General features: G+C 57.6%; 1 protein-coding gene across 1 annotated transcript; it reads left to right on the top strand.

Moving 5' to 3' along the window:
- Positions 1-9,673: 9,673 nt before the first annotated feature.
- Positions 9,674-11,711, top strand: NLRP6 (NLR family pyrin domain containing 6; the record flags this gene model as incomplete). Its single annotated transcript, XM_018044417.1, has 3 exons — positions 9,674-9,953; positions 10,111-10,149; positions 10,371-11,711. Coding segments are annotated over exons 1-3 (1,660 nt in total), but the record flags the coding sequence as incomplete, so codon positions are not given.
- Positions 11,712-11,728: the final 17 nt, after the last annotated feature.

Raw genomic sequence — 11,728 nt, 5'->3', positions numbered from 1 at the left:
GCCAGGTTTTGAGAACTGTTCGGGTGTGTCTTCGGGAGCCCCTCTGTTAGCATCTGTCTCCTGCTGTTCTCAGGATTATCAGGATTAGGAGGTTTGGGAGCACGGCAACAGAGACAGAGCACCCTTCTCGTCACACCACATCGAGGGCGCCGTCCAGGTCAGTGTGGCCTCACGCGTGTTCGTCTCCCACTCTGGGTTTCAGTCGATACTATTGTACTTCATTTTGTTGCTTGAATGTTTCTGGGTTTGGTGTTGGGAGCTCCTTCTTTTGACTGCTGTTCCCGCTTGGCAAACCGTTTTCATTATGGAGTTTTCTCATCTTTTTTAATTTGTCTTGAACATTTTCTTACTTCAGTTCAGTTCAGTTCAGTTCAGTCGCTCAGTCGTGTCCGACTCTTTGCAACCCCATGAATCGCAGCACGCCAGGCCTCCCTGTCCATCACCAACTCCCGGAATCTACCCAAACCCACGTCCAACAAGTCAGTGATGCCATCCAGCCATCTCATCCTCGGTCGTCCCCTCCTCCTCCTGCCCCCAATCCCTCCCAGCATCAGAGTCTTTTCCAGTGAGTCAACTCTTCGCATGAGGTGGCCAGAGTTCTGGAGCTTCAGCTTCAGCATCAGTTAGACTCTATTCAAGTGAGAACCTTGGGAAGAGGAGGTCCAGGGTGTCCGTAGTGATCACGTGGCTGCCGTGGCCTATGAGGACTCAAGGGACAGGGACTCTGGAAGACTGGAATTCGCGGCTCGGCAGTCCTGGTGGGCGGAGTCCGGGGGAGTGAACTGGAGGGGAGGCCTCCTGGGGGCTGAGGGGGCCTCCCCACCTCCGCCCTCCCCTTGCCTCTGCGCGCCCCCCGAGGCTCTGTCAGCTGTGTGGAAAGTGCCCCCCGCCTTCCTGGCCCCCAATCCCGGCAGCAGCCCCTCCCCGACAGCAGGCCTCAGACCTCCTCCCCTGCAAGCTGCCTGTGTCCTGAAGAGGCCAGCGCCCGCAGACCTCAGCACAGCTGTCCCCGGGCCAGGGTGCCCCCCGCACCGCCCTGTGGCGCCCCCACGCCCACCTGTGAACCCACTCCCCATCTCCTCTCTGCTCCGCTCTGCCCTTGGCACTGTTTATCTCGTGTGTAGTTTACTGATTTATCCTGTTTACTTTCTGTCCCCTCAGCAAGGGTGCACGCTCCTTCCAGGCAGGAGATTTTGTTCCTGCCACTCCACACCACATATTCAGGGGCTGTGGGGCAGGCGCTTCTGTTTATTGTGGTAAAATATACCTAATGCAAAATGTTTCATTTTAACCACTGTGAAGTGTAAGATTCAGCGGCATTAATTACATTCACGACATTGTGTTACAGCCAGGACTGTTCCCAAACCCGTTCATCACCCGTCGCCATTCCCTCCCCCACCCGGTCCCTGTAACTTCTCCAGGCTGCTGTCTGTGTGGAGGCCTTTACCTGCTCTCTTCACTTCATGTAAGGGAACCGTACAGTGTTTGTCCTCTTGTGTCTGGCTTATTGCACTGAGCATGTTTTCAAGGTTTATCCTGTCATAGCCTATGTCAGAATTTCATTCCACTGTGTGGCTGAATAAGATTGCATTGTATCACACATCACATTTTATCTATTAATCTATTGATGGACACTTGGTTTGTTTCTATCTCTTGGCAATTGGGAATAATGCTGCTAAGAACATCTGTGTACAAGGATCCATCCAAGTCCTTGTTCTCAACTCTTTTGAGTCTTTGGAGAAACAACCAAGCCATTTCCCACAGTGGCTGCTCTATTTTAAATTCCCACCAGCAATGCACAAGGGTTCAAACTCGTCCACAACATCAACAACACTTGGGATTTTTCCATTTTCTTTTTTTTAAACTAGAAGTCATTCTAGTAGCTGTGAAGTGATATCTAATTGCGGTTTTCAGTTGCATTTTTCCAATGACTAATGAAGTGAAGTGAAGTGAAGTGAAGTGAAGTCGCTCAGTCGTGTCCGACTCTTTGCAACCCCATGGACTGTAGCCTACCAGGCTCCTCAGTCCATGGAATTTTCCAGGCAAGAGTACTGGAGTGGGTTGCCATCTCCTTCTCCAGTGACGGATGATTTGGGGCATCTTTTCATGCGATCATTGGTCACTGGTGCACCTTCTTTGGAGAAATGTTTATTCGAATCCTTGCCCATTTTTTAATTGGACTGTTTGGGGTTTTTTAATTTAAAGAGCAACAGGAACTCTTTATATGCCCTAGGTATTAATCTCTTATCAGATATGTGATTTGCAAATACTTTTTCCATTCTGTGGGTATCTTTTCACTCTCTTGATAGTCTCCTTTGGTGCACAGAAGTTTTTAATTTTGATGAAGTAAAAAAAAAATTTTATTGCTCATGCTTTTGCTGTCATTATCTAAGAATTCATTGCCAGATTCAAGATCATGAAGATTTTCTCCTATGTTCTATAGTTTTAACTCTTAAATTTAGCTGTTTGGTTCACTTTGAGTTAGTTACTGTATGTGATGTGAGCTAGGGGCTTTAAGCCATTTTTACTTGTATTTCCTCCCTTTACGCTCACAATCCCAAGAAGTTCAGATGAAGCAAATGAAGGAAACTGGCCACAGGAATGTCAAGAGCACCTCTAGGGTCACGTAGTGGCCAGTGAGTTGCAAGACTAGGAATTATGCTGTGCACAGGACCCCCGGCCCCCGGACTTCACCGCCTGTGGACACCTGGTCAAGGATGAGAGGAGGAGAGTGGAGGGAGGCTGTTCAGGCAGGTGGTTGGAGGCCTCTGGGGAGGGACATCTGAGCAGGAAGTGGAGGAAGTGAGTGACGCGCTGCACCCACTCTGCATGCCCACACGAGAGCTGCGCTGTGGGTCTTGCCCAGGCAGAGGAGGGGCTCACAGGTGTGTGTGCCGGGTGGGGGTGAGCCACGGGCAGGGGCAGGGGTCAGGGGCGAAGGCCCCTCGCTGATCTGAAAGAGGAGCTGGAGCCTGCAAGGGGCTCCCCACTGCAGCAGCAAGGCCCCAGGGGCTTCCCTATTCCCGTCCCTCTGTGGCCTTCACGGCCAGGAGAGTCCCCAGCCCTGAGAGACAACAGGGACTCTCAGGGACCCCCTCCCGAAGAAGAGCTTCATGCAGAGGGCAGCCCCGTCTCTGTGCCCCCTGGCTCAGGACACTTGCCAGCCATCCGGTCCTCCCTGAGCCTCCCAAAAATCCGGATGGTGCCCCTCATCCACCTGATGAATCCAGACCACCTTTGGAAGAAGAACATCATCCATGATCCTCCACCAAGCCCCACCCATGGAGGGGCTGAGGAGCAAGACACCCACACACACACACAAGCAGAGACCAGCATGAACCTGGGGGTCTGTCAGAGAAGGGGCTGCCCTTCCCTCCTCGGAAGTGGGGCTGTGGCCAAAGGCCTGGACTCCATGATGGTGGGAGGCCCCCACAGCTGCAGCAAGACAACCAGGGGATCTCAGTGTTCTTACAAGCCCAGTTCGCAGAGGGAGGAGGTCATGAGGTGGGCACTCAGCAGCCCCTCAAGCCTGATCAGACTTTAGGGCCCTGGTGCTCCCTGGGCGGCACTGCTAGTGCCAAGGTCCTGCCAGCAGCCCTTCCGGCTAAACAGAGGCCTGGTTTCCAACCCGGGGAGATCACTAGAGCTGATCATTAATCAGATTATCGACGCGAGACTTTGTCCTTTTCTTAACTGTGGTGAAACACACGGAAAGCTGACCGTCTCGGCCGCGCCCATTCACACTGTGGGGCAGCCGGCAGCACCGTCCACCTCCGGGACCTGCTCCCCCTCCCAGAGGGACACTCTGTCCCCGGAAACACTCACTCCCTTCCGCTGCCCTCCTGCAGCCCCTGGCCCACTGTCTACTTCCTGTGTCAGTGAATCTGACCCCTCCAGGGTCCTTGTGTGAGTGGAGTCAGACAGGATGTGTTGTTTGGTGACTGGCTGATTCCTCTGAGCATGTTGTCCTCAAGGTCCATCCACACTGTAGCGTGGATTCCCTTCCTTCTGAAGGGTGAATAATACTCATTTGACTTGTTTTAAAGATCCCTGTAAGCCCCTCTCCTTGGCTTCTCTGCATAGCTAAGGTTCCCCAAGGGTGAAGTATTTGGCCAGGATCCTGGGGGAAGGAGCCTCCCGTCTGCTCTGGGGGAGAAGAAAAGGGCATTCCTAGGCACTGTACCAGGGTGCAGGGGGCTGGGTCTGCTCTTTACGGGAGACAAAGCAGCGGAGGGCCTTGCTTGGGACACAGGCGTCAGAAAGGAGTCTGAGCAGGAACTGCCTCGGAGATGGGTCTCTGAGCATCAGGGATGCTGCCTGGGGCCACGTGGGACCAAAACCCACAGGGGAGGGGCTCCCACTCAGCAAGGGCTTGGGAGGCAGGCTCGGAGCTGGGCGTCCCCCAGCCAGGCTCCTTCTCTCCTCCCGGTCCTCTGCTCTCAGAGAGCTGTTTCCATCCTCGCAAGAGCATCACTCCTGACCTCCAAGCCCTGTGCCCACGGCCACACAGGACGCGGGGCTGGGAGGGGGCAAGACCAAAGGCTGCGCCAGCTCGTCTGCTCTCCCCACCAGCAGCACTTGGCTCCTCGTGCCGGGCAGCTTCCTCTCCCCTCGAACTGGCCGAGACGCTGTGCCATGGATGTCTCAGGCACTCAGACCCCACAGGGCGGCGCTGAACCGATCGCAAGGGTGCAGGAGAAGGCAGCTTGGGCCTTGGGCCCGCAGCTGGCAGGTCTGCCTCCTCTGGTCCATCTGCGATCCCCGGGGCGACATGACTGTTACAGTGCTGGGGGGCCACAGGGGGCGGGAGGAGAGGGAGTGATGCGCGCGGACAGCGGGTAGGGGACGCAGAGAGAGGAGACAGGACTGCCAGCCTCTGCCCTGAGCACTGGACTTCAGGCAGAAGGAGAGGCTCTGGGGGTCTCTTCAAGGAAGATCCTGCTGTGACGGGGCCCTCGGAGGAGCTGAGGCCCAGAGGGACACTGGGTTTGGAGGCCCCTGGCATCACCCTGATGATTCTGGATGTGGCTGTGAGCCTGAGCTGTGAGGCTATCCAGCTTCAGGAGAGTTCTGTTGGGATCTGTAGGGACTTCGGACCGAAATCCAATTGTCTGCTGCACCTTGAACTGAAACCATCCTCTCCTGAGCCAGGAACAGCAGCACCAGCACCACCAGCTGCTGGATTTTGATGGAAATTCGCTAGACTTGAGCCATGCTGGTCCCTGGAATACTCTCAAGGTCAGGGCATGCTGTGGTCAGACCACAGGTCTTGGGAGAACAATCTTTGGTGATGGACTTTAGGCTAGAAATGTGGCCCATACTTCCTCCAGCTGGGAATGGCCCCATGAGTGACACCTGGCTTGATGCCATGATCTTAGTTTTTTGAATGTTGAGTTTTAAGCCAGCTTTTTCACTCTCCTCCCTTAATGTCATCAAGAAGTTCTTTAGTTCCTCTTCACTTTCTGCCATTAGAGTGGTATCATCCACATATCTGAGGTTACTGATATTTCTCCCAGCAAACTTGATTCCAGCTTATAACTCATCCAGCCCAGCATTTCTCATGATGTGCTCTGCATGTAAGTTAAATAAGCAGGGTGACAATACCCAACCTCCCTTTATTCAGTTCAGTCACTCAGTCATGTCTGACTCCTTGTGACCCCATGGACTGCAGCATGCCAGGCCTCCCTGTCCATCACCAACTCCTGGAGCTTGCTCAGACTCATGTCCACCGAGTTGGTGATGCCATCCAACCACCTCATCCTCTGTCATCCCCTTCTCCTCCCCTTCTTCTCCTCCTCATACCCCTCCTTCCACATCTCACATCGTGGCAAAGATTCCCGGAAACCTTGGTTCCTGTTATCAAAGACTTTTCCAGGGCTGTTATCAGCAGGTGCTGAGAGTTTATGGGGCACAGAGTCCACTGAGGGAGAGTCCATCTCAGGAGACAGGTTGGCCTTGGCATCCTCACAGCACAGGCCCCAGGGCCCCTCACAGGCCAGCTGTGGCAGACGCTGCCTGGGCCCCAAGGCTGTCTTTCCGCCTTTGACAAAAGGAAAAGACCATTTTGAGGACAAGTTCATGGTCAGCCGTTAAGTGCTGGGGGGAGGTGCAGTGGAATCAGAACTGGAGCTTAGAGATATGGACATTCTTGGTGACCCCAGGAAACATAACTTCATGGTGAGAGGTCATCCACAGAACGTAATTGATGATAATAAGACACCTAGAATGTGGCAGACACATTCTGTACAGCTTGGCCCTCTCAGCCCTTGACACTGAAGTGCCAGCACCGTGCCAGTCTGCAGAGGAGATGGAGGCCCAGAGGGTAAGTAACTTGTCCAAGGTCATCCAGCTACTGGATTGTGGGGCCAGGATTTGAGCCCAGGTAGTCCGTCTAAAACAATGAAAGGGAGATGGTTCATTTGCAGAGAACTTGCTCTCTAGAGTTCGTACTGTGAAGAGGAGCGAGTGAACGTGCAGTTAGGACAAACAGCCGTGGCCTGTGTGTGGCGTTCGTCTGTGCAGCAGCTCTGTGAGTGGTCCCAGGAGGAGGTCAGTCAGTTCAGCCGCTCAGTCGTGTCTGACTCTTTGCGACCCCATGGACTGCAGCACGCCAGGCCTCCCTGTCCATCATCAACTCCTGGAGCTTGCTCAAACTCATGTCCATCGAGTCGGTGATGCCATCCAACCATCTCTTCCTCTGTTGTCCCCTTCTCCTGCCTTCAATCTTTCCCAGCATTAGGGTCTTTTCCAATGAGTCAGTTATTCACATCAGGTGGTCAAAATATGGGAGCTTCAGCCTCAGATCAGTCCTTCTAATGAATATTCAGGACTGATTTCCTTTAGGATTGGGAGAGGGTCAGAAAGGGGCTCAAGCAGGGGATCAGGAAGGGGACCAGTTGGGGCCACATAGGGTCTTCAGGACTAGGGCTGTGGCCAGGGGCCCCGAGATGCCCAACAGTTGTATAGGGCCAGATTCTGTCCACAGCTGAGCTCTAAACCATCTGCTTTTGTGGTCTAGGCTGTTGCTTTCCCTGGCAAAGCCCCCTCTGCAGAATCCCAGCATGTCAGATGGGCTGATAGGGGCCAGCGATTTGAAGCATCTGGGATCTCACCCAGGGCTCACAGTGGTCCCTCTGGCAGCTCAGGGCTTGTCTCCAGGACTCAACTCCAAGGAGACCCTGCCCACTCCTCTGCTTTGCTGGATACTGCCCACACTGTGGTATGGAAGGAAGGTCTTGTCCCTGCTCCGGGCCTGGCCCTAGGGGGCTCCTTCAGCACAGCAGGCAGGCGCTCTGCTCCACCCTCTCGGGGTTCTGTGGGAACAAGCGGTCCCCTCCCAGCAGGGTGTGTGTCGACAGTGCCTCCTCCAGGCTCTCTCCTCACCCACCCTGCCTGTGCCCAGGAAGCTGCCTGTGTAGGGGGCACATGGCAGGAGCTGGGAGTAGAAGAGAGTGAGGAGGCGACTCTGGGTAGGCCTGAGTGTGGATAAACAGAGCCTTCCCTTTCTTCCCCCTTAGACTTCCTCGGGGACGGGTGGGGTTTTATTTGTCTCACACAGAAACAAAACTCATAAGTAGAAGGGGCATCTCTGTGGACGCTTTCCTCCTGGGGAAGGGCAGCAGAACAGAGGCTCCAGAACTCTGGGTCCCTCCCCAGGGCAGCTCCCAAGGCCTAAAGGCAGCAGGACTGAACAGGGGGCGGCTTGTGGAGCCTGAGAGGCTGTAACAATGCTAGGGTCCCTCTTTCTGCAGAGACCCTCTCACAGAAATGCACGCTCAGGGAGACCCTGAGCCGTTCCTGCAAACCTCGGTGCCAAAAACAACACCTATTCATTCTCTTCCAGGTTCAGAGGGCAGAAGTCCAAAGGAAGCTTCACTTGGCTGAGGTCAGGGCTGGCTCAGCCGCACTCACTCCGGAGGCTCTGGGGGAGAATGTCTTCCTTTCCCAGTAGCATCTCCAGCTTCTAGGGCTGTGTCCCCTGCACTCCTTGGCTCGTGGTCCCTTCTTCTGTCCTCAAAGCCAGCAGCCTGGCACCTCACCATAGCGCCACACTGCCTTCTGTGCCAACCCCCCTCTGTCTCCATCCCATGACACTTGTGATGACCCATCTCAGGATCTTGATCTAACCACACCTGCAAAGTCCCCTTTGACGGATGACCCAGGCACCAGGATCCGATATCTTTGGGGACTACTATTTAGCCCACCACAGATACATTCACACAAACACAGTATGAAGATGGTCACACAGACAGACGCAGACACAGACACACACATACACACACACACACCCATGTTTCACACAGGTAGACACTGTCAGTAGAGGCCCACACGCGTGGGTCCCACGTGGTCACACGCTCATTCAAACCTCTTGCCGTCAACCTCCTCAAGCCAGGTCTGGGAGGCCACAGAGCTCTTCCCAGTCCCATTGTCTCATAGCTCCCAGGTGACAGCCTTCCTTTCCCCAAAAACCCATGGAAGTCCCTCCTCTGTCCCTCCACCTAGGAAGCCCTGCCTCTCCCCTACCTTCAGAAACTAACCAAGATCTTGAGGCCTTAAAGTTAAAGGTCTCATTCTGAGCTGGCTGCCTCCTCCATGCAGCCCACCTTGCTCTGCCGTTTCCTGCTCACAGCCTGCCTTGATGCCACACCCTGCAGGTTCTCAAAGCACGTGAACTGAGTGAAGGAACAGTAAAAAATCAAAGGTCACCAAGCAGAGCTCTTAAAGGCTCGTTGTAGGCATGTGCCACAGTCCCTGAGTTTGAGAGCTTGGTGGCTGTTGGAGGGGCATCGCAGAGCTGGCTGAGCTGGGACACTCGGGTCTGGGGTATGGGCAGGGCTGGAAATCCCCCTAGGACTTGACCCCAGACAGGCTCCCGGATCCGCCCCCTCTGCGCCTGAGTGCTAGACCTAGAGGTCGACTGCAGACCAGCTGGAGGCCTCCTGCTCCAGGTGAGTGCTGGCTTTCTGAGAGGCCACTTGGCTTCAGCTCTCTGGGTCCTCCACCTGGCACCCTGCAGACACATCCCTCCCCGACTGCACCCCAGGCTCCAGGTGCTGGGGACTCCATCCCCTCAGAGGGCACCTGTAGGGTCTGTCCCCCACCAGAAGCTCAGTCTCAATGACTGGTGCAAGGCCCTCAGGCTAGTCCCCACTAAAGGGTGCAGTGACCACGGGTGTCCTGGGGAATTCAGGAGCACTGTGAGGGCCCGGTGGTGAGTCTGCTCCAGGCTCCTGGGGAAGAGAATGGGAGGGAAGCAAGGAAAAGGGAGAACACAGGCCCTTACAGACACATCTTAGCCGGGACATGTGACACGGACGCCTAGAAGGGATGAGCAGAAAGGGGGGTGCGGAGTAGGAAGGCGCCCCCTAACGCTGGGGTCAGCGGAGGCCAGTGCCCGTCTGGGAGTAACTCCGTTTCGCCACCAGACCGCGATGCGGTCGGCGGCGTGAAAGCCTTGGAAAGCCCTGGAGGAAAGTCCCCGGTGGCGGTCCTGGGAGGAGAGGACGACCCTTCCGGTAGAGCGCTCTTTCAAGCCTGGAGCCACCTGGATAGATGGGGGCGCGTCAAAACCCCTGCTGCTCGTGGGCGCCCGGGGCTGCGGTCGGACACGACGGCGAGAGGCCGGGGTCACGGGGGCGCGGGACCCTGCTGACCGCGTGCACCCGCCCCCAGCATGGAGCCCCGCGCTGCCGCTGCCCGCGAGCTGCTCCTGGGCGCACTGGAAGACCTGAGCCAAGAGCACCTGAAGCGCTTCCGCCACAAACTGCGGGACCAGCGGGTGGACGGTCGCAACATCCCGTGGGGGCGGCTGGAGGGCGCAGACACCTTGGACCTCGTGGAGCTGCTGGTCCGCTTCTACGGGCCGGAACGCGCGCTGGACGTGGCCCAGAAAACCCTGCAGAGGGCAGACGTGCGCGACGTGGCGGCGCGGCTCAAGGAGCGTCGGCTGCAGAGTGAGTGCCGGGTGGGGCTTCACCTCGGCCTCTCCCGCCCGGGCAGGTTCCTTCGGCTTCCCCCAAAGAGCATCCGCGTGCCCCGGGGCCCCGAGCCCTGACGCTCCCTTCCACACCCCGCCCGGTCCGCGGGACCCACCGCAGCTCTCGCTTCCAGGTCTCGGCCCCAGCTCCCCGGCGCAGCTCTCCGTCTCCGGTAGGTCTCTCTCGGCGGAAAGCGCAGGCCCCGAGCTGTCCGGACACTTCGGGTGTCCTCAGTCACCCGGGGGTTCCGCACAGCTGGCCCCGGGGAGGAGCGCGGAGAGGGGGTTGCGAGGCAACAGGGGAAAGTGAGGCCGGAGCCCGCCGGGGAGCGCACTGACACGGCGCCCCCGACCCCTGCTCCCCTGCCCCCCGTCCGGCGCCCCCGACCCGCAGAGTACAAGAAGAAGTACCGGGAGCACGTGCTGCGGCAGCACGCCAAGGTGAAGGAGCGGGACGCCCGCTCAGTGAAGATCAGCAAGCGCTTCACCAAGCTGCTCATCGCCGAGGAGCCGGAGGCCGAGCGCGCCCGGCGCTCAGACACCCACACCTTCAACCGCCTGTTCGGCCGCGACGAGGAGGGCGAGAGACGGCTGACCGTGGCGCTGCAGGGCCCGGCGGGCATCGGCAAGACCATGGCGGCCAGGAAGATCCTGTATGACTGGGCGGCCGGCAAGCTGTACCACAGCCACGTGGACTTCGCCTTCTTCCTGTCTTGCCGCGAGCTGCTGGAGCGACCGGGCACGTGCAGCCTGGCCGACCTGATCCTAGACCAGTGCCCCGACCGCGAGGCGCCGGTGCAGCAGATGCTGGCGCAGTCCGAGAGGCTGCTGTTCATCCTGGACGGCGTAGACGAAATGTTGGCACCGGAGCCGGCCGAGGCCGCGCCCTGCAGAAACCCCCACGAGGCCGCGAGCGGCGCGCGGGTGCTGGGGAGCCTGCTGAGCAAGGAGCTGCTGCCCGCGGCGCGCCTGCTAGTGACCAGGAGAGGCGCCGCCCCCGGGAGGCTGCAGGCCCGCCTGTGCTCACCGCAGTGCGCAGAGGTGTGCGGCTTCTCAGACAAGGACAGGAAGAAGTACTTCTACAAGTTTTTCCAGGACGAGTGGAAGGCGGAGCACGCCTACCGCTCGGTGAAGGAGAACGAGATGCTCTTCTCCTTGTGCTTCGTGCCGGCCGTGTGCTGGATCGTGTGCACCGTGCTGCGCCAGCAGCTCCAGCGCGGCCAGGACCTGTGGCGCGCTTCCAAGACCACCACGTCCGTGTACTTGCTCTTCGTGGCCAGCGTCCTGAGATCGGCGCCCGCGGCTGACGGGGCTCAGCTGCAGAGAGAGCTGCGCAAGCTGTGCCGCCTGGCCCGTGACGGTGTCCTCGGGGGCAGGGCGCGGTTCTCGGAGGAGGACCTGGAGCGCCTGCAGCTCTGTGGCGCCAAGGTCCAGACGCAGTTTCTCAGCAAGAAGGAGATGCCAGGCGTGCTGGAGACAGAGGTCACCTACCAGTTCATTGATCAGAGCTTCCAGGAATTCTTAGCTGCTCTGTCCTACCTGCTGGAGGACGAAGGGGCTCCCAGGGCAGCTGCTGGCGGCATAGAGGCACTTCTGCAGGGGGACCGGAGCTGCGCGGGCCACCTCAAGCTCACCACGCGCTTCCTCTTCGGGCTGCTGAGCACAGAGAGGATGTGTGAAGATTGGAAGTCGGCCACTAATCGGCTGCCACAGCTTCAGCGCTGTGAACAGCAAGGTCTGTGAGGTGGGTGG

The sequence above is a fragment of the Capra hircus genome, unplaced genomic scaffold (assembly GCF_001704415.2).
Source record: "Capra hircus breed San Clemente unplaced genomic scaffold, ASM170441v1, whole genome shotgun sequence".
Lineage (NCBI taxonomy): Eukaryota > Metazoa > Chordata > Mammalia > Artiodactyla > Bovidae > Capra > Capra hircus.
The sequence above is the reverse complement of the archived record's forward strand: the minus strand, read 5'-3'. Positions and strand labels throughout refer to the sequence as shown.